The sequence below is a fragment of the Phaseolus vulgaris genome, chromosome 2 (genome assembly GCF_000499845.2).
Source record: "Phaseolus vulgaris cultivar G19833 chromosome 2, P. vulgaris v2.0, whole genome shotgun sequence".
Lineage (NCBI taxonomy): Eukaryota > Viridiplantae > Streptophyta > Magnoliopsida > Fabales > Fabaceae > Phaseolus > Phaseolus vulgaris.
Genome location: NC_023758.2, coordinates 2,130,300 through 2,153,663, shown reverse-complemented (window position 1 = coordinate 2,153,663; position 23,364 = coordinate 2,130,300). Strand labels below are relative to the sequence as shown.

Genomic DNA, 23,364 nt, shown 5'->3' with positions numbered 1-23,364 from the left:
CATTATAAAATTAGTAATATTAAGTACATATGTAATAATAAATTTTTAGCAGCTATATCTAAATATAGAACAACAGCATCTCTAACACTAAGCCACACACGCTGCGGAGATATATATTAACCATTACTAGCTACAGTGCTTTCCAGATTTTATTTCCCTCTCCTTCTTCATAACAAAAATAAACAGGGAAATTCAAATCATCCACATACATTTAGTTGTGAACGGAGTGTCCAACTCCGGGGCTGTGACCGGGTTCGGTGGGTCGAAAACTATCAACGTCGCGACCTGGAACCGCCGCAGAGGGTGGCGTTGGTGGAGAAACATCCGCATCAAGCGGCGCCACATTTGTGGCCAAAATGCGTGTATGCATGGTTTCTTCCGATTTCAGATGCCTTCCTTCAATGGACTGCAATCCCTGCCACGAAATTATTAATGCCAGCAAAATGAAAGACACCATGAACTTGTTTTGTGCCATATTTGGAAGGCTAAAAACCAAAGTAATACTTAAGAAGCAGTGTTGAAGAATGATTTGGGGTTTGATGTATGAATTGAGTTGCTTTGACAGAATCGATCCCAAAGGAGGCCTTATATAGAGCTCACAAGCTAAAGAACAGTGCGCGGGAGACCTACGCCTGCACTTGTGGCCTCCTACGTTGTGGGCAATTTTTTAATTACCTTAGATTCTGAAGAAGAAAGAAAGAGGATTTATTTTTTAACAGCACATTTTATATAGTTTTTCTGAACAATTTTAATTTCATGTATATAAAGAAACTAGGCATCTTCAGCCTATCTGTATTTAAAAAAATGTACCAATGAGAGAAGTTAAATAGAAGAATACTAATTAATTAATAAAAAAGGTAAAAGTATTTAATGAAAAAAATTATAAAGTCTTTGGTATAATAGTTATAAATTAGGGTTTTTTTCACCTACTTAAGTAATTCACCTCAACCGAAGGGTGTTTGCTAAGAGAGAAAAATAAATAAAGGAAGAAGTGGGTTGAAAAAGAAAAAGAAATATATGTGAGAGAATAAGCCGAAAAAAATTAGAAATATAAATATTTTATACTGTAAATAATTGATTTTTATAAATATAATTTTTCTAAATGCTCAAAAACAAAAAACAAAAAATTTCACCTGATATATTTTTAATGATTTTCAATCATTGAAAAATATAAAATTTGTTCATTTTATTTGTATGTTGGATAAAAAGAATCACTACAAGAAAATCATGAAATAAAAACCATTGTTTAGAGACAAAAATAATCAGTTTCAATAGTAATTAAATTAGATACCATTTTAAAAATTAAAAAAAAAATTGTTTTTAAATTAGTTTTCATTGTTAAATAATTTCTAAATTGGTATCTAATTAGCAATCAAGATTTTAGAGACCAAATTTAGAAACTAAATAATTGGTAGTTAAAACTTTGGTTGCTAATTAAATACCAATTTAAAAACTATTTAACCATAATAGAAACTAATTTAGAAACCAATTTTGTTTTTAGTTTCTAAAATGGTTTCTAATTTAGTTACTATTGTAACTAATTATTTTGGTCTCTAAAATTTGGTTTTTATTTGATTATTTTTTTTTAGTGAATAATACTATCACTTCAATTAACCATTTTTTAAAATATTAAAAGTATCACAAACTATATTGCCATAAATTATGGATTTCAAGACTCTCACACTGTTTTCCATTCATTTCATCATGAAAGTTTTATTAAATGAGTCTTACTCTTTATTTCTTTTATAATGAAATTAGTTGAAGGTATAAAAAAAGACTTAGTTATAACTAATTTCAGAAGGTGGTGTATAAGGGTTATTATGTGTTATTTGTGGGGAGTTTTTTTTTTTTTTTGTATGTTTTTGGGATGGCTTAAGAATAAATCATGTTATTGTAATTACTGTGAGTTAAATAAATCTTTGAACATGATCAACATATCACGGGAGATGGAAATAGTTTCAATCTATTTTGTATACTGCTTAAGAGACTGATTAGTTTTCTAATTTTTTTTTATACAAATTGTAACATTCCTCAGATATTCTGTTTCCTTATATTTAGTTGGTAAAAAAAAGTAACTTAGTTACAGTAAGAATTACGCACACATTATAAAAAAAAAAAATATATATCTTAACCCAAATCTAATAATCTAAATAAGTAAAAAATTTCAAACAACTACAAAAATTTTCTTACAACTTACAAAAACTCGTCCTTAAACTAAGGATAGTTTTAAATGGCAGATGAACCAAGAACTATAATTAAATAATGTATAAAAAATCTCACCAACTTTAATGCAAGAAGAAAAAGATAAAATTCTTTTAACAACTATCTCCAATTTCAACTTTTACCTTCTCAAGTTCTTTTCATATTATAATAAAATAAATAAATAAAAAATTTAATTATAATTATTAATAAGTATTTATTAATATTTAATATTAATTTTTGTAATTTAATATACTTTTGCTGAAAGAAGTAAATTTTAAATTCATTGATTAAAATAAAATTGAATAACACATTTTTTACTTTTATTTTAATAACTATGTGTACTTTTTAATTTAAAAAATAAAAAAAACTTATGTTATAAAATATTAAAATTTATTGTGTATTTCCAGAAAACTCCAGTGGGAAGAAGTGCGTCTGTGTCTATATTCGAATGGAATAAATGTATTGGTAGAACTGGTGTAATGGGTGTCAGATGCATGGGTGAGTGGCAGTTAAGTGGTGGTGGTTATACACTTTTCTGCCTTTAATTTGTGGGTCAACACAAATTTAAATTTACATCACATGACTGCAAAAAGCTATTGTTCTTGGGCATTGAAGCCATTTTGTAATCATTGTTCAGGCTTCTGTTGAGTTCAGATCATTAATATAAAGGGACAAAAACTGAAACATTGTACTTCAAACAATTATAATATAATGTGTGCACTGCAGCTAAGGTATGGTGTTAGCAATAAACACTAAAATGCCAAGTTGCAAACTTTGTCTCCTTCCTCTGCTTCACTTTGTTATTCTCCAACTATGCTGCAACTTTTATTACTTTCTAATTTTTAATATAAAAATATACTATGCATTTCTTTATAAATTTTTAATTCAATAAAAAATGATAATTTTTTTAACTATCTTATAAAATTAATGTTTAAATATTTTTTTTCTTATATATATAAAAATGATTTTTATTTCTAGTATAAATTTTAAACACTAATTAAACATAAAATAATTAAAATATGTCATTTTACAGTAAAATTGATTTAGTTTAAAGTTTCACTTTATCAACCAGATTATATAATCAAAACAATATTAAATTTTGAAAAAAAAAATTAACAATCTTTTAAAAAACTAATAATTATTTTACATATACTCTATTCTAATTATTGTTATATTATAGATATCTTTGAATGATCTAAAAGTTTAAAATAAAATAAAAATCATTTTCATATTATTATAGTACATAAAAAAAGCATATTTAACTCATATTTAATTATGAAACTAATTATAGTTCAGGTATTAATTGTTGAAAAAAATGTTACAACTACATTTTTCAAAGACTTAATCTACTTTCAATTATTATAAATTTATATCATTAAAAAAATTTAATAAAAATTTAATTTTTAATATTTTAAATTTCATCAAATATTAATAATTGCATGTTAGTATTTTTGTCAAAAATTGGATAACATTAACAATCAAGTTGAATGGCTGAATCTTAAAATTTGAACGACTTATAATTAAATCTGTGTAGGTATTAAAATTATACGTTCAAAAAATTATGGAGAACAAAATCCATTTATGGATTTATAAAATTGTATTTAATACGAAAAAAAATTTGTATGATATTATATGGTGTTTGTGTTTTAAAATTCTCAGAGAATTTAATATAAGATAATTAATTAATTTTATGATTAAAAAAACTTAAAAGAAGGTTAAATGTTGATAATAGTAATTAACATTTTTGATCTGCAGTGAATATTTTCATACATCATAATAAATTTAAGAGTAATAATATATATATATATATATATTATTTTTAAACATCTAATCCATATTTTTTTCTTCTTATCACAGTACTAACGCTTATGAAATCTATATTTTTTTTTTATCTTTTTCAAATGTGATTTGGGTCAATGAATTTTCATTTATCATTTTTCTAAATTTAAAAGACTTAGTTTCTTTTCACCTTCAAAAAAGTACATTAAGAATAATAGTTAAGTCCATTGAATGTTTTTGTTTTGATATGTATTTCTTAAATTATCCTCAAATTTTATTTTTTGAAAATAATATTTGGGATTAGAAATAAGGATATTTTTGAAATAGAAATTAAATAAGATTTAGAGAATTCAAAGATACTTATAGCCCATTAATTGTGTGTGTTTATATTTATGTTTAGAAGGGAAATACATATAATTTAATAATTATGTCCGAATTTATTCCCTTCACCTAATTCATATTTTTTAAATCAAAGTGCAAATTTTTAGGCAAAATATAAAAAATATTTAGCTGTAATAATAATAATAATAAAAAGCACTTGATAGTAATATTAAAAAAAATAAAATTTGAGTAAAAATAATTGAGAAATTATAAATACAAGTAAACATAGGCATCATGATAAAAAATTGTTATCTAATTTAATATTTAATAAAACTTAAATATTCATGGCCACATCTGTATAAAGCTTGGGTGTTGAATAGATTTATTGTTTTATAAAAAGAAGAAAAGTGGGACGTAAATTGATGGGTTTATTATTTAATTTTATGATTAATTACATTTTGTCACCTGTTCATGGGTTCAATATATAATAAAACTGAATAAGTATATTCTTAAGTTGTTTAATGAGTTTTAATGACGAGGCAAATTACTTTTTGTGACAAGAACTATAACAGGGTTTTTGAATCAAAAGCAATGCTGATGTATATTTCAGCGCAACTTTTCTTCCATTCAAGTTTCTTTACGAGGTATCTTTTTTATTCAAATCTACGAATTACGAATAGTTACTTTTACTATTGTTTTATTAATGTTTCAGTTTTCTTTCTTTTAAGAATATATTTAGAACAACTTTTCTATAAAGCTTTTCTAAAAAAAAAATTAATTTAATCACGAACTAAAATTAACTTTTGCATGAACCTTGTTTTATAATGCGCTGCTTTCATTTATTATATCATTATAACTTTCCAATTATATAGAAACTCCCATGAAATAAAAGTTGAGAAAGCATACTTCTTTCTATACCATTCTTATATTTAAATTTTAAAAAATTAATGTTAACTTTGTGTCTAAACTCATAGTTAAAATCATAATATTTATTGTACCGGTCGGGCACCGGACGACCGAATGTATTGATAAATAATAAATAATATCAAATGATAAATACATGGCAAAAGCTCTCAGCATTAAACAAGTCAAAGGCATTTTGAAACACGTTATTTGGGGAAACCACTATGCACGACTTGGAAATCACTAGCCATGACACATGTCTTAGCAACCAACTATCCAGCCCACGTAGGAAGAGACTCAAGTCAACCTATATAAGGGAGAAAATGTACGTTTTTTAGATCTCGAGAAACTAGACTAATCACTAGCACTGACTTGAGCGTCAGAGTGCAATCGCAGGTACTCCGACAACTGGACGAGCGCATGCGCGAAGGAGAAAGAAGTTAAGGAATTAAGGAGTTACTAATACGACAACAAATTGTGGATCAACATTACTCTAGTCCTGAGATCCACACAGAGATCCACACAGGTACATTTATTATACATGTATTATTTTTTGCAAAAGTATATTTTGTGTTTTAGTTTAATTTTGTTTACCTACATGGAGATTAATTTACCTTGGAGAGTGGATCTCCGATAGGATTTCACTCAGAGTCAGCTTTCCAACTGTTAAATAGAATTTGTGCTGTGGTTGGTTAATGATTGCAAGTAGCCATGGTTGTTGCTGTAACTTTTTTTACCATCTTCACATGCAAAAAATAAAGAATGAACGTCACCTATGGTGGTATTCATTTGCTGACATATGTTCCAATGTCATTAGGGTCACTACCTAATGAACTTGACCTAATGCAATTCTACATATACAATTAGATTTTCTCAAAATTTTCCCACGAAAAATGGTTTCACGTGACGTTACCAAGATATTTTAATCAAGCACGAAGCCCGATTGGTATTTGCTTGTTCACACCCATAGAGGAGGACCAAGATCAATAGACTATTTTTTCTTAGAATCAACAACTTTTAATTTTGAATAGAGTGTCTTGGTCCATAACGTGAGTGGAAAAGAAGAGAGTTACAAAGGACTTGATGCCCGTGACTTTGAGAAGCTAAAAGCCTAAAAATGGGATGCCAAACTGCCATTTCAGAGGGTTAAAATTAACAACAAACCAAACAAATCACTGAACACAGGTTTGAACAAAACAATGATGATCTTTACTTAAATCAATTAGCTGGCAAAGACATGTACATGTTTCCCAGAGCAAAGGGAGGAAGAAAGAAACAAAAAAGACTACAAAGGAACAAGAAGCCTTTCATTTCATCAACGAGGTTAGTAGATCACGAGGGGGCGACCAAAAAAGGCACAGAACACTGAGGTAATGTTCCAGAAACCAAAGCAAAACTTTTGAACCCTGAGGCTTTACTGGGGCAAAAGATGAGCGATGTTGGTATGGTATTTACACCTTTCTCCAGCAGTCAGAATAGAAGAAGAGACTACCACTAATAGTCAGCTTCAAGAAAACTCTCATAAACGGTTCCTTTCAGCGTTTTGTTAACGTCATCCCAGTTCTGAATGTGGTCTGACAAGGGTCCTCTATGTATCTTAACATGACGGCTCGTTAACTCCATCTGTGGCAATCCTAAGAACCCTTGAACATCTTTTAGTTTCTGCAAGAAACACACACAGTGAATACCACCATGATGCAATGAAGAGTGAAAACTAGGAAGAAATGAATAATGCAGTGTTTGGTTGAGGAAAAACATATAGAAGAAATATGTTGAAAATATTGAAACATGTAATGTTTAGATGCTTGGTAGAGTAGAACTAAGTGAAAAATAGAAAAAAAAGTTCTGTGAAAATAGATAAGTATTTAGCTAAACTAAAAATTTTAAGTTATCACTGGCAGATTGTGATAGCATTACATCCAAAAGGATTTTGCAACCTTTTAATGATTTAAGATTTTATGATGAGGTCCTTACAGTGTGATTTCTCATAAGATCCTCATAGTACACAATAATATGCCGAGTGCTGTTGAAGTATTCTAAAGCTTTAGCAGATCTCATCTCCATATCCTTCAAGTCATCCAGCAAGGATGTCGAATTTATGATAGGCTTGTACTTTGAAAGAATATCCGCCTAAAAGAAACCAAATATGAGCCACATTCCATGACTACAATAAGAAAAATCAAATGAAAGATGGATCGAGAGACCTCTTCTGCAGAGTGCACATGAGCCTTGTGTGTTCCATTCAATAGCTTGGCATAACGATCATATGAATTGGCTAGCATTGATACCATCCTGCGTAGCAAGTTTCTCCGGAAAAGAAATATAACAGAAATACGCCTAAGATCGAAATACTCCGCTATTTCCTCATGGTGTTCCATCAATCCCTGCAAAATCCAGATTTCTCAGTTCTTTTATTACTTCAAGACAGATCAAACATCAACATAAACTAGATGGAAATAAACAGAGTCTGATAGGGAGGGGAGAAAGAGCAGGACAGCAGGTAGATGTGAGGTAGACAGCATATGCCAAATTCCACAATTTCATAGCCACAAGAAAACTCCAGTCCATAAATCCATCCTAAAGATGATTGCTTTCACATTTACGTTTCCTGATCCTGAAGTAACAGTAGAACTAGAAGTGCATTTTAAACACAAGATGATTCAAGGTCAAAGAAATAAGTAAAGCAAAACAAAACTATAGAGGAACTTTGAATTTTAAACATTATGTTTGGTGGAGAGGAAGGGAGGGAGATGAGAGAGTCAGTTTCGTGTTGGTGCACAAGGAGGAGACGGATTTTAAAAAATAATTTACTTTTGTATCCTTACAATTTTAAATTTCAAAACATAAGTAGGGGTATTTTAATCATTATAGATGAAATGTTTTAAAGCCTCTTCCTTTCCCCTTCAAATGCCCCCCAACATTGGAAGGGAGCAAAAATTAGATGAAGATGGATTTTGCTCCCCTCTGAAAAATTGAATCTAACAACAAAAGTTTAAAATAATCTCTTCCCTCCTCTCCATTTTCCTCCAACCAAACACTATGTAAGTAAAGATACAACAGGAAAGAAACTACAATTCTTCACACCAAACATTCTTAATACTATTTCTTGGCATTACACAAATTCTCAAGAGCACTTGAGGAGGATAAATATGTAGAACTTAGTCTTAGGGAATCCAGGAGATGCTAGAATTCCACTCGAAGCATCCAATGGTAATAACTACCAGAAATACTTGAATGGCATATTCTCATCTTTCTAAAAAAATAGGGCGATAGGTAACCTGTACGACACTCCTTAAATAGTATACAAAAATATTTAAAAAGCAAGTTTGCAGCACAGACATATGAGTAAAATCATTTTAATATTCAATGCCAGTAAGAAAAATTTGAAGAACAAGATGTTGTAGTCTCCAATCTTTTTGAAAGTACTTTTATTAATATTTTCATAAAGCTGATCAGGTCTATGAACCCAAATTTATGTAAAAATTAATCATCAAGATTTCGTGAGTCCATTCAATCTCCTTTTAGTAAAACTTGTCACTGCTGTGTAATACTTGCATTACAAATTTCACAGCTCAGATTATATTCATGTGCAACTACGTAGCCCATTTCTATTCAATGCTCATGGTGACAATAGAAATGGCTGATTCCAGATACCAAGGGTGAAATCGTAATGAAGCTAAAGTATCCAGAGGTTTTCTATATCTTAAATCCTCCCCGACAGAAAATACACGGAATAGTTACGGGTATAAATTGAGATGCAATCTAAGCCAGTGACATATAATGCAAGGCAACTATGCCTACTAAAAGAAATAGCATTATTAGTGTTTTTCTTCTTGAAGCTTCTATAACAAAACATAAGCTCAATTGTACTTCAACAGACTCTAGGAGTTCAGTTTTTAACCAATGAGTTGATAAATTGTAACATATTTTAGGATTGACATGTGATCTTCTAGTAAGATTTAAGGTGAATGGGGAATTACTTTCAAAACAATTTTGTAAAATTTCTAGACAAACATTTAGGCCAGTACATGTTCAACTGCAGAAAATAACACAACACTACAGCATAACCTTACAAAATCCCTTTGACAGATAATCAGGCAATGTTTAGTGGCAGTATCTATAGCAGGAAAAGAAAACGACATAACTTGCCCAAGCCATTAACTAAATCAATAAATGTGTGGATCTTTCGACAACTGTAACTACTAAGAAAACTTAACAAAAAGTATGTATACCTGATTAAGCATCCACTTCAATCCAGTTGCAGCAGAGCACTCGTTCTTCGAAGCACTGTTGAACCAGTCCAAATTGTAAACTTTATCTAAAGTCTGCAAAATTGAAGACACATTTTTTCTTCTCTCTCTAACAGAAAATATCTCCCCATTCGAGCTTACATTGGTGTGGCTATTCAAAAGGGTCTCAAACCACCCACTACCTGATCTCTGATTGGACAATATGGCAAAGAACAGTACAGGATTATGAGCACACTCGTTCCTGGCAAACAACATGGCAATCTATGAGCACCTAACTAAAGCCAACTGATAAAGATTGACAGAAGCTTCTCACTACCTGCTAAAGGATGCGGGTTTAGGATAATGTAGTAGGTGAGGAGTATTCATTAGCTTCAATCTACTCTGAGCATGGTTGTCAATGACTTTAAAATCCACAAATGTAGTCCTAGCTTGAGTGCTTATCTGCTTTAGACATGCAGAGAAGATAAAGACGCCACAAACCATCGAAAACATTACAACTGCTGTCCTTAACAACATCGGTGATCTCTTTGGAGGCTTCATAACGAGAACTTCCTGCAACCACATACACGGAGAAAGTTACTAAAATGCAAAGAATGAGACAACTTCCATTGCTAGGAAAGGCGTCAAATCGGTAACTTCATGGAGCCCTTCCTTCACTCAAAATCCCAGAATAACATAAATGAAAAAAAAAAACACACTGGATATTCTCAAAATGGTGCCCAGTCTAATACCATCCAGATGGATTTTTTTCCAAAAAAAAGAAGATATTATTCTAGGCTTTGTTAGGATATTAGTAATTAAAAGAAAACAACCAAAAAAATATCAACAATGAAAACTTTAGAGGCATAAAGAATTAGTCTCGGTAACGCATGAAGCAAAAAAAATCCAGCAAGGCAAGTCCCTGACACAACAGATGCACGCATTTGCAAATAATTAATAAACATTTTAGAGTATAATGAGCACCCACATCCAGATAATAACCCAGAAACATACAAAGGAGCTTAAAGTGTTCCTCTTTTCTTTTAGTGCTAAAGTGTTCCACTTTAAACCCATATATCATTTTGAATTTCTCTTTTCCCGAATCCAAACCAGTCTTCTATGAACCCGCGTGATTATTTCCTCTTCCCCTTGTAACAACAAACTCCCAGGGTACCAGAATTAGAGGATAAAGTAGCAGAAGACACTCTAAGTTGAATTTTTTAACATAGAGAAACCCCCCAAAATGGTAGAAAGTTAGAATAATTGGCAAACAAGAGAAGAAACACATTGTGCAAAAAGTACATCTGGGTTTAACAGTAGAAAGAAGCAAACACGGAACTAGAGAGCAAGTACCTTGTAGAACAAACAGATGTCTTCTACCATTGTAGTTCTGAAGAGAGTGAGAGAGAAGAAGAAGAAGAAGAAGAAGAAGAAGAAGAAGAAGAAGGTATGTGAGTGAGAAGTGAGAGAAAGGGGTCAGCTTTGGAGCTTGATTGCCTGAGAACGGAACCCCAAATGGCATTCAAAGCCCTAAAGCCAACCCAAGCGAAGCAGACGACGAGGACAACACCAGCACCAACAATGTGCCCTTCTTCACGATTCCCTATGCTTGTTGTCTTGTTTCTTCTCTCTCTCAAAATCAAAATACTTTTATTTTATTAATCTTCTTCTTCGTTCTTTCCTTTCTTTTATTTTCTTTCACTAATCTTATTATCATGACGATGGCGATGATTAGTAGTATTAACAAGTTAAAATATCAGTAACAAATTTGGCGTGCATAACGGTGGTGGTTTGGTAGGTGGGTGGAGTCCCACATGCGAGCCGAGAGGCGTGTCAATTATGAAGAAAACGAGAGAGAAAAAGAAGAAAGAGTTACTCTATTTCTTTATAATACTATCTCACCTAAATTAAAATTTAACTTTCTACTTTTAGTATATTCTTAAATAAATTACTTATTTATTTTCAGTTTTTATTTAAATAATTTATGAAACATTCTAAAAATATAAAACAGGGTATAATTAGAAAAAAAAACCCTTTTATTTTGAATTTTAAAAAATAGAAATAAAAAGGAGCAAATTTGCTTACTCGGACCAGATCTTTTGACTTTGGCTTCCTCACAATGATTTCTGCGCAAAATTTACTTTTTCTTTTCTTATTTTGCCCTATTGTTAATTTCGTGTTGGATTCTAATTTTGACGGGATTTTGATCCAAATAGAAATATAGTATTAAATAAGTAATGATTTCTATTGAGTAGATTTGGATTTCGTGTTCTTCTTTATTGTAGAAAGGTGTTACGTGGATAAGTGTTGCTCCTAACTACTATAAAGTAAAATGAAGAAAAGTATGAATATTATTGTGCTAGTTTCATATGAATGATATTACTACATCACATGGATCCTTTCACAAGTCTTCTGTGGAATTAAATCCTTCGTAAAATGCTGACACACAGAGCAAACATTAAATATAAATTTACTAGTCTTTAAAAGAAGTGGTCAGAAAAACGAGTTAGTTGAATAACACAAAAAAAAAAACAACAACAAATAATTAGTCTTCGTTTGGAGGGTGATGGATGGTGAGTTTTCTTGTGATTGATTGACCTGTAAATAAATTAAAACGAAATATGTTTCGATATGTATAGAAATATATTAAATAAAAGAACTGAGATACATTTTATATAAATTTTAAAATTATTTTTACTCGTTCTTATTAAAAATAGTTTTTCCAATTCTGATTTTCAGTTAGAAGTTGTTTAGTCTCTTTCAGTATTTTTATCAATATTTTAAAATTATTTCTATCTCTCAAATTATCTTTGCTAAAAAAACCACAAAGTGAGTTGAAGCAGTTTATTTGAAATATTCATTTTTGAGCTATGTACCAAAAACACTACACACGGATAAGAAGATAAATAAAATCTTTAAAATGTAGGATACGAAAACACAAATCTATATATTATATAATTATGAATTATATAAATTGATAATAAAAATTTATGTGCATAAATATGTTCTAGATTATTTTTTGGAGCAGAAATATGTTTTTCATGACTGATTCACAAATATTTGTTTCTTATTTTTATAATCATAATAACAATTTATACAATAAAGTTTGACTTTTTAGAAAATTATTGTATTTTTCCTTTTTAAAATTGTGTTAGAACCGTACTAGAATTGTAAAAAATCTAACAAATACTTTTTGAATTGGACATTTCACGGATACGTGTCTTACATGTGTCATACGAGTGTCGGTGTCCAATACGAGTATGTAGACACCGACACGCCATTTAAGAGAAGTGTCCGAGCTTCATAGTTTTTGAGTGATGTCTAGACCCTGGACAGTGTTTGGCTGTTTATTAACGTTTAGAAGCTCATGTGTCTTGGCATGTTAATTTTTCTTGGTTTTACTTCATATGAATAAATATTGAGTTTTACTTCATGCACCTATATTATTACTAATGCATCCACATAGAAACAGAGACAAACTAAAATATCCTTTCTCACTGGACCAAGTTAGTGTTGGCGTACCAATGTTGCTGTCTCTGCTATCGCTTTCATCATCGTTGGTGCACCTCCATTCTCCAATGTACTGTTTGAGAGGAAGAAGATAAAACTCGTTCTAGAAAAATCTCGTTCTGAAAAGCCATTCTGGAAGTTATGATATATGTTCCAAAAAAATTGTTTTGAAAATTTGTTTTAGAACGCATTTCAACTTATTCCAAAAAAAATCATTCGAGAAGGTATTATTTATAGTCGGAAAACTTTTGGAAAATTTATTCCAAAATATATTTTATGTGTTTCAAAAAGTTTATTCTAAGAATCCTGTTTTAAAACTTTTGTTCCAGTTGAAAATTCTCAAAAAAATTATTTTGGAAATTCCCAAAACAGAAAATCTGTAATTAGAAAAAGTCACTTTTTCAAAAAGTAAGAGGTTAGTTTAAAAATTATGGGAGTGTAATTAGCAATTATGAAAATACAGATAAAAAAAGCTTAAATATTTATGTGCCTTCGTATTTATACTATGTATGTATGTTTTTTTTTCTGCACTCTTATACTCAAATTATTTTTGACAGTTTTAAGTGATTCTTGAATACAATTTTGTAAGCAAAATGTGTGTCTGAAAGAAAAATTTCAGAAAATAAAAAAACCATTTCAAAATATATTTTTCAGAACATATTTTTTTACTTTCAGAGATAAATCTAGAATTCATTAAAATATGTTAAAAAAATTATGTTTAAAAAAGTATGCTACCGAAACATTTCGAAAAGAGTGAGCTGTAAGTTATTTTAAAAAAGAATAAAATAGTCTTTTCAAAAAATATAGGGTGCAAGAAGAAATGTTTTGGAGGTGCAGGAAGAAGCAAACTTGTTATTAGAGGTATTGTTCATGGGTTGAGAGAACGCTGTTTCTTCTTGCACCTCCATATATTCTTCTTCCACCTCCATAAATTTTCATATTTTCAAAAATATCTTTCTAATATTTTGGATTATGTAATTTGGAAGTCTTTTTTTAAATTCATAATTAGCTTCTGAATTACATAATCCAGAAACTTTTTTCAGATGTATGATTAATTTTTGGATTATGTAATCCGAAAGTCTTTTTTCAAATACGTGTTCGGATTACATAATCTGAGAGCTACTCTATAGGGGTGACAGAAGAAGGTTATAAAAGAATTTTAACCTTGTGTATGAAGGTGGCAGAAGAACCTATGAAGGTGCAGGAAAAAACAGTCTGAGAAGAAATGCAAGCAACTTGTTTGATCCAAGCCTCAGCTCAATAAAATGTTGGATCAATATTTTGAATTTAAATATTAATTAAATTTAAAGTGGTTCAGTATGACAAATACACAGTTTGACTTAATCTAAAAAAACTAGAACAAGGTTTTTTTTTCACTATATTTAAGAAGCTTAAAGGGATAAAAATAATATTGTACTAAAATTTTATTTGTAAAAGTCAGCTTTTAAATTTAATTATCAAATAAAACATGAGATTAAGACTTTTGTGTTACCAGTAATTTTAATATCAAGTTAATAGTAAATTAATAATTAATTAACTAATGAGGTAGATGTCACGTTAGAATAATATAGTTACGATATTTATCTTCAAAAACTAATAACAAATAATATAATTTTTGTTCTATTATTTAGAACTTCAAATTAACAATAGAATATGATACTGTTATAAAATCTAACCTAATATATTTGATTAGTGCATGGCTTAAAAAACTTATTTATTTAATGTCATGACCAATTGTTAATTTTATTATAAAGCTTAAACACATTAACAAGAATATTGATTGATTCTTTTACTAATCATTAATTTAATAAGCCTTTACTCAAATTCAATTTTTATTTGAATAATGTACTAAGACGTCAGAGGTGTGGTATTAAAGTATAATAAATATTTATTAGCTATGGTACTTTGAATTTAAAATAAATTGTTACATTTTGTTTTGATAATTTGTAATAATATTAATCATTAGAAATTTTGAAATTGAGTTATCACATTTATATGTGTATAATCTATACGTAAATTAATAAATAAATTATTTTAATATTTATGATTATCATATTATATATACATGTATATTTTGTGGACTTGTTCAATTTGTTGACATCTTATTTATAACCATTTTGATTACAACTGTAAAATATTTCTCATTATCATATATTTTACCATAATGAGAAGTCTCTAATTTTAATAAACCGTTTTATCAAATTACAAATGATTTAATTAATGAAATATAAAAAAATAGAATAAAGAATAATTTTTATTTTAGATTGATAACATCATGTATTGGGTCTTAAACGTATACATTTATCCCAACATAATGATTTTATAAATCTAATTTTTAGCTGAAAATTAATTTTTGAAGGTACTTTTCTAACTCTAACTCTAACCTTTTTATCAATTGATTTAAACCTAGCATTTCCCTCCTCTTATTAATGTTCTCAATTTATATTAATATGGTATAAAATATTAATTTATCTCTTACTTTTTTTTGTTCCTGTGCTTTTAATCATAAATAAAATAAAAATTTTATATATAAATATAATGTCTCGCGCGTTGTGCTTCTCCACCTTTAGAATGTTTGGAGTAACGTGTACTTTTGTTACACATATAAAAAGTATACAATGAAGTGAGTCAAATACTCAAAATAGTTGAGTAATAAATTAAAAATTGAAAGTAAGTATTCAACTCTTATTTACAATTAAATATATTTTTATTTATTTATCAAAGAGTCTTATTAAAGTTTATCCTATTAAAAACTATATATATATATATATATATTTGTCGAAGAGTCTCATTTAAGTTCATCCTATTAAATTTTATTAAATTCACTGTGTTATTTGTTATTGATATTTTTGTATACTTATAGTTTATACTCTCAACATGAGAACGAGTTAAATTAGTTTTGAGAAAGTAAGTTAATTTTTTTTTCCTTTTATTATTTTTGCATGATAATATAACTTCTGGTAGAAACTAGAAAACAAGTGGGTTGAAAAAAAAAGTATTATCCAAACTTTACAATGGAATTGAAATGTTCTTCTTAACAAAAAAAAGAGAGAATATCCCTTTATAGATAGCGTAAACAAAAAAGGTCTCCTTCTCCACTAAATACTTTAATATTTACTTTGGATTAGACAGAATGGATGAGTAAGGAACAATAATAAATATAGTTTTTATATTTGTGGTACACGTAAATCCTACTATAAATATATACTTATACACATGGTGATCAGAAAAAAATAATAAAAAATATTTAAAAAATACTCCAATTCTTATATAATAACACTACAAGAAAATCATGAAATAAAAATCAAATTTTTAAAAATTAAAATAATTAATTATAATAGTAACTAAATTAGAGACTAAAAATTAAAAATAATTGATTTCTATTATTGTTAAATATTTTAAATTGGTATCTAATTAGCGATCAATTTTTTCTATCAAATTTAGAAACTAAATAATTGATAGTTAAAACTTTGGTAGCTAATTAGATATCTATTGAACAATAATAAAAACTAATTTAGAAACCAATTTTGTTTAGTTTCTAAAATGATATCTACTTTATTACTATTGCAACTAATTATTTTAATGTTTAAAAATTAATTTTTATTTTATGATTTTTTTTAAATGTAAATTTTAATAATATAATTTATTTTTATATGTTCAATTTAATAAAACTTCAGAAAAAACAACTCCTCAAATATAACCTGGTTTCCGGTAGGTTGTGATAATTATATGATGTAAAACATAAATTAATACGATTTTTTTTATTAACTTTATGATGAACTGTTCATGAGGTTCTTTCATCGTGTGTAGCATTGTTATAGTTGCTATACATCTTTTATATCCACTGCATCCCAAATTTAGAGAAGAAAGTTCAGATAAACTACTGAATAAATGAATCATCATCCATTTTCTTTTGTTATGATTTTACACTATTCTTACAAATAAATAAATATTATTTGTTTACCTCTTTATCCTCTTTTTAAATATAAAAATATGATGATTGATCATGTCATATATTAAAGTGGTTGATATAAACTAGAATGAATATTTTAGAGTCCTTACATTTTCTTAATTAGATATTGTTGTTTTGAAGGTGCATTTTTGGATCCATTTGCTTAAAATTAAATAAGAATTAATTTAAATATCAAATAACTAGTGGTTATTTTTTTGTGTGTGGAGATTTTAATAATAAAATTTAATTCATGTTTGTTTACAATAAGCAAAAGTAAATTTTTTAAGAAAATAAATAAATATTTTAATGAGAGGCGGCTTTGAATAACTTCTGATTAATAACATTTTTAATTCTTTTATGTTTCTCTTTTTGGTGAGAAATTATTTTATGTTTCTGGTTATTTAAAAAATGTTATAAACACAAAATAAACAAAAATGTTATTATTATTTTTTGTAAAAAAAACTTTTAAACAAATGGACTTTTTTCACACTACTTTCTTTCAATTTGTCCTCTTTTATCTTTATTTCTAAATTAAATTCCAATAAATTTTAAAACAATTATGAATAGCTAAAAAGATATTTATATCACAATTTAAATTGTTTAATGGAATTATAAATATTCAGTTATACATATTAATTATCTAAAAGTAACACAGAAAATTATCAAATAAAAAATAATTTTTATAAAAAAAATAATTAATTATTATTAAACTAGATATGGTAACTAGTTTATATATTTTTTTAATAATAGAATTATTTTAAATATCAATAATTCCATTACAAAATATTAGGGATGGATGAAAATGCCTCTCTCAGAAATCTCACAAACATATAGGAGATCCCATGCCCCAAAGATGTACGAATAACATCTGTTGTTAATTTATAACTAGAATTTTAATCATCATAAGTTTATGACTTTAAAAAATTATTAAATAAAAACTAATTTAAAAAATAAAAAAATTAATTAAATACTATTTTTTAAAATTTTTATAGTTTTAAATAATTTATTTTCTTAATTAAATTTTAAATAATTTATAAATTGAAATATTTTTAATTAATTTTTTTTAAAATATTATTTTTATTGAATACTCAAAATAACTTTTATTTTTATTCAAGTATATGACATTTAAATTTGTTGTTAATGAGATAATTTAATAATTGTTTTCTTCGCATATCCACATTCCCACATTTCCTCTCAAATCTTCTACTAGTTGAATAAAATTAGGAAAAAGAAAGAAACAAAATGATTGGTGACTTAGATAGAAATAGAAAAAGTTAGTATTAGGTCATCTATTTAACGGTAACAATTAAACAACATAACACCAAGAAGAAAATAAAATATATTTTCAACACTTACTAAAATGAATTTTTTAATAGAAATTTAATTGAAAATTTCCTTATAAAAGCCTTAAATTTAATTAAGTATTATTATTATTATTATTATTAAACTGGAGGCTAATTATACTTGAAACGATTGTTTGACTCTGAGATAAACCATATTAAGCTACATGAAAGACTAGCTGGTAGCGTGTATGTATATAATACTACTAATTTAAGCACAGATCTGGGAAATTTTTAGGGTTTTTTTTTCACGGGATAATCTTTTAAATAGTCAATGACTTCACATAATCATTCTCTCATATTATTTATTATCACTAATTATCCCTGTTAGTTCCAATTTGCAGGACAAAGTTTTTCGTACATACTTTATAAAATTAATTATTTTATTACAAGTCATAGTTATTTATTTTAATTTTTAAAAAATAGATGAAACAACGTTTGCTTTAACTTATTTTCTTTTTCCACATATATTTATTTACGATAATATCTTTGTGTGCGTGGAATAACATGATAAACTCAACAAATACTCGCTAGGATGCACCCACCTATATACAATACAATTAAATGTTCTTATCTCTAGTCGATGTGGGATTTTCAACACAAGCAGTCATAAAATTTGAACTAAAAAACCATGTAAACCAAATTCAGAAGGTTTTTAATTGCCACTAGCTACCACATGGTTTGCGTGAAATATATATTATTAAAGTCTACACATAATCTTGCAAGGAACATCTTCACATATCCATATTGTTAATCACTGAGTTTGACATAGTTTTTCAAACAGCCATGGAAAATCCATCTCCACCCGAAATTCAGGCGCCAAAATATGATACCATCACGGTTCTCAGCATCGACGGTGGTGGTATCCGAGGAATCATTCCCGGTGTTGTTCTTGCGTACCTTGAGTCTGAACTTCAGGTTAATGTATATGTAGAAGCAAATATTTGCAGTAAGCACACACCTGCTTCATTAACTTGTTCCTAATGCTTTGGAATGTGTATCTCCATACTAATATATATGCAGGAGTTAGACGGTGACAATGCAAGACTTGCAGATTACTTTGATGTAATGACTGGAACAAGTACAGGGGGTCTCGTTGCTTCCATGTTAGCAGCTCCAGATCCAAAGGCCAATAATCGACCTTTGTTTTCTGCCAAAGATATAGTGCCATTTTACCTTAAAAATTCTCCACAAATTTTCCCCCAGAAAAGGTGCGTACTGTCACATACATATGATCATTATGCTATATTTACACATTATCATTTCCTTGTGTGTAATCTTTCATATATTTTGACGTGCATGCAGGGGAATATTCACTCCGCTGGTAAACATAGGGAAAGCATTGATGGGACCTAAGTACGATGGGAAGTATCTCCATGAGTTGATAAGAAAGAATTTAGGGGACACAATGTTGCACCAAACGTTGACAAACGTTGTTATACCCACGTTTGACGTCAAGAAGCTTCAACCTACCATCTTTTCCTCGTATCAGGTCATTAGTTAATTCTATTTCTTATGTATAATTGGCTTGTTTTTTCCTTGAAATAGTTGTAAATTCGGTCATGTTGTGCAGTTGGAAACTGAGCCAGCTTTGGATGTACCACTGTCTGATATTTGCATAGCAACTTCGGCTGCTCCAACCTTTCTGCCGGCTCACTATTTTACAAAACAAGATGCAGAAGGGAAAGTCATAAAAGAATTCAACCTCATTGATGGTGGTTTGGCTGCTAATAATCCGGTGAGATTCTTGAGTTGAGACAAAAAGAAGGGAGAAATTATTGCTATATACTACTATAATAGTAAGCAATTATTTTGTTGATGTTATTAATATAAGACTTAAGATGTTTGTTCATATATATATATCTGCAGACTTTGGTTGCAATTAGAGAAGTGACGAAGCAAACCATAAGGAAGCCAGATGAAACAACTATTAGCCCTTTGGACTATGATCGTTTTCTTGTGCTCTCATTAGGGACTGGATCAAACATGAGCGAGCACAAATACAACGCGAAGATGGTTTCGAATTGGGGAATTTTAACTTGGTTATTCAACTCTGGGTCAACACCCATTATAGATTGTTTCAGCGAAGCAAGCACTGATATGGTTGATTACCACAACGTTGTGGTTTTTAGTTCGCTTCAATCTGAAGACAACTACCTCCGGATTCAAGTAAGTTACCTTCCACACTTTCTGTGTTCAGTTTGCTTCAGTAAAATTAAGCAAATAAATGAAGTCACCATTATATTTCTCTCGTATAGTTTTGTAGAGAAAAAGGTGATGAGCATATTTGAAACATTTCATATTGTTGTTGGATATGAACTCAGAACTAATTGGATTGTATGACTAGACATCATGTTTAGTGAGTGAGCTTAATTATTGTGTCCCTTTTATAATCTTTATTTAAAGATATTATTGTACTTGTAATTGGTGTGCAACATGATAGAATGAAAATTGTACTTGTAATTAGTGTGCAACATGATAGAATGAAAACCTAATAGTTGTATGTAGGTTGCAATTGGCGACCGAGCCACCTTAAATCCTATGTTGTTTATTTTCTGCAGTTGATTCGTGATTACTTGTGTTGCTTCCGCGATAGTTCTTTCTATCAATTGTGTGGTTCTATTGTTGTATATTTAATAACGGTGGTAATTTGTTTAAAATGAATTGTAATGGTTGGTTGTCTCAGGAGAATACATTAAAGGGAGATTTAGCATCTGTGGATATTGCTACAACAGAGAATTTGAATAATCTGGTGAAAGTGGGGGAGAATTTACTGAAGAAAACAGTGACGCGAGTGAATCTTGATACAGGTCTCTATGAACCAGCTCCAGATAAAGGCACCAATGAGGAAGCACTCAAAAGGTTCATTTTATTTGTATAATCTGTTTTTAATTTGATTTATTTTGTAGCAGTAACCGCGAAATCTAAACAAATTGATTGATGTTTGCAGGTTTGCAAAATCACTGTCGGAGGCAAGAAAGAACAAAAAGTCCAACTCCACAACATGAGAATTGAATGATGAGAACAATGAATCACAATCCATGCTTCAAGCTTTTCATATATTTACTATAATTCCTATATAATTACAATATAAGTGTTAAATTTTCTACTATATTCAATGTTGTATTATTTTAATTTTTATTTGCATTTAATACTCTCTTTTTTATCAGTTATACTCTTATGTATTTTATAATCTTTAAACAATATATATATTGTGTGTCATATAGAGAGAGAAATGTATAATTATATAATCATTTTATTAAAATATAAAATTTAGTATATTTTTTATCCCTACAAAGAAAGATAAAAGAATATAATAAAGAGAATAATTATTAATCACTTCTTAAACTTAAAAGTAAAAGTAAAATTTATCATTTACCCTTAAGCCTACCTTTCGTTTAAATAACATTCTTTAAACAATATTTCCATATACATTCTAATCTTATATCAACTTCAATGAGGTTTATTAATATTTTTAGTTTTAAAATCTTAAAATAAATATGTATTATTAATGTTATATATGTGGAACATTTTTATTAAGTTGTTATCATAAATCTCAGCACACTATAAAAAAAATCACTTTTAGCGACCACCAAATTTGGTCGCTAAAAGCACTATAATCAGTCGCTAAATATATTTGCGACCGAAACAGTCACCAAATAAAGATGAAAACGAAAACTCTAGTCGCAAAGCATTTAGCGACCGAATTATAAAGTGGTCGCAAATTTGCAACCGAAATTTTGGTGGTTAAATCGGTTGTAGAAAATTTGATCACCAAAATTTAGAAACCAAATTAGCAACTGAAATTTCGCTGGCTAAATCGATCGTAGAAAATTTGGTCACCAAATTTCAAAAACCAAATTAGCGACCAAACTTTTATAAAAAAAAATCGGTGGCTATATCAGTGGCTAAAATAGAAGGTGATTGCGACTACCATTTTCGATCGCTAATGGATTAAAATAATTAATTAAAAAAAAAATTTTGGTGGCTAATTCGGTGGCTAAATGGAGACCCTTATACGATTTGATTTCGGTAGCTAAATATTTTTTTAATTACAACAACCGATTTTGATTCGGTTGCTAAATAACAACTTTGTAGATATAGTCACCAAATCAGTTTCGGTGGTTATTTTAATATGTATTATTAATATCTATTTAAAATGATATTTTGACTATTTTATAAAGAAGTTCAAACTTGCTTATAGATACTTAAAAATCAATCAAGCTAAATAGGAATGAACTTCAAATACATACTTTAATAAGAAGTTGTACTCAAATTAAAAGTAAATCGTATTACACAACGAAAACTATTGAAAACTAGTTAAAAAAGTCAAATATATTATATAATTCAATATACAACTAATATTCTTCTGAACTGTCATCTTTAATGTGATCTCCTTTATGAAATCCACTGATAGTAAGATCTGAAGAGTCTGATTTGGGATTATTCATTTGAATGTGTTCTATGATGAGTTGCAAAGCTCGATACGAAAGTCCATGGTACGATAAGGGAACCTTGAATCCCTTCATATTCACCCACAGGTTGATCCAAAATCATTCATGCAGAACATCATGGATGAACAGGTGTCATCTAGTTTCAAGGTACATAAAATTATCCCTCTTTTTGGAGTAGGTGATTGAGAACTTTATCTCAAAACTTTCCATACACAAATGCTTATCTCTAGTGGTTAAAACACAGAGTGATGGAGGATTTTTGTAAGAACCTTCCCGGGAACCGTCCTACAATGGTTGAACAACATATCTAACCACTCAATTCCCTCGTACCAAAATTTTAGCATTCAATTTTAGAATCTAATTAGTTGGTAACTAAAATTTTGGTAGTTAATTAATTTATAAACTATTTATTAATAATAGAAATCACTTTAGATATATTAATAATTTTTTAGTCTAGTATCTAATTTAATTAATATACTAACTCATTATTTTTTATCTCTAAAATTAGTCTCTATTTAATTATTTTATTTTATTTATTTATACATATATATATATATATATATATATATATATAATTAAACACGATACTTTCACATGTTTATTGGTTATTTCTAATGGATACAAGAAAATCAGTAAGTAAAAATCAATTTTAAAGATAAAAAATAATTAGTCAT

General features: G+C 28.6%; 3 protein-coding genes across 3 annotated transcripts; 1 reads left to right on the top strand and 2 right to left on the bottom strand.

Moving 5' to 3' along the window:
- Positions 1 to 211: 211 nt before the first annotated feature.
- On the bottom strand, positions 212 to 475 carry LOC137809856 (precursor of CEP3-like). The gene has a single exon (XM_068610920.1). It carries the CDS (start codon positions 473 to 475, stop codon positions 212 to 214), a length of 264 nt encoding a protein of 87 aa, XP_068467021.1.
- A 5,916-nt stretch (positions 476 to 6,391) lies between these two features.
- On the bottom strand, positions 6,392 to 11,266 carry LOC137810127 (uncharacterized). The gene is made up of 6 exons (XM_068611262.1): positions 10,788 to 11,266; positions 9,772 to 10,007; positions 9,438 to 9,696; positions 7,410 to 7,589; positions 7,180 to 7,335; positions 6,392 to 6,867 (listed from the first exon to the last, which is right to left on the bottom strand). The coding sequence occupies exons 1-6, from the start codon at positions 10,815 to 10,817 to the stop codon at positions 6,700 to 6,702; spliced, it is 1,029 nt and encodes a 342-aa protein (XP_068467363.1). The 5' UTR covers positions 10,818 to 11,266; the 3' UTR covers positions 6,392 to 6,699.
- Positions 11,267 to 18,940: 7,674 nt separating this feature from the next.
- LOC137810126 (patatin-like protein 3) lies at positions 18,941 to 21,371 on the top strand. The gene is made up of 7 exons (XM_068611261.1): positions 18,941 to 19,154; positions 19,260 to 19,447; positions 19,542 to 19,728; positions 19,810 to 19,974; positions 20,106 to 20,405; positions 20,923 to 21,098; positions 21,187 to 21,371. The coding sequence occupies exons 1-7, from the start codon at positions 19,023 to 19,025 to the stop codon at positions 21,242 to 21,244; spliced, it is 1,206 nt and encodes a 401-aa protein (XP_068467362.1). The 5' UTR covers positions 18,941 to 19,022; the 3' UTR covers positions 21,245 to 21,371.
- Positions 21,372 to 23,364: the final 1,993 nt, after the last annotated feature.

Coding starts and splice junctions, on each gene's coding strand:
- LOC137809856 (XM_068610920.1), bottom strand. CDS start 475: ATGGCACAAAACAAGTTCATGGTGTCTTTCATTTTGCTGGCATTAATA.
- LOC137810127 (XM_068611262.1), bottom strand. CDS start 10,817: ATGGTAGAAGACATCTGTTTGTTCTACAAG. Junction 7,590..9,437: donor TGAAGTGGATGCTTAATCAG/GTATACATACTT, acceptor TGGATTTTGCAG/GGATTGATGGAACACCATGA. Junction 7,336..7,409: donor ATGTGCACTCTGCAGAAGAG/GTCTCTCGATCC, acceptor GGTTTCTTTTAG/GCGGATATTCTTTCAAAGTA.
- LOC137810126 (XM_068611261.1), top strand. CDS start 19,023: ATGGAAAATCCATCTCCACCCGAAATTCAGGCGCCAAAATATGATACC. Junction 19,155..19,259: donor ACCTTGAGTCTGAACTTCAG/GTTAATGTATAT, acceptor ATATATATGCAG/GAGTTAGACGGTGACAATGC. Junction 20,406..20,922: donor ACAACTACCTCCGGATTCAA/GTAAGTTACCTT, acceptor TGGTTGTCTCAG/GAGAATACATTAAAGGGAGA.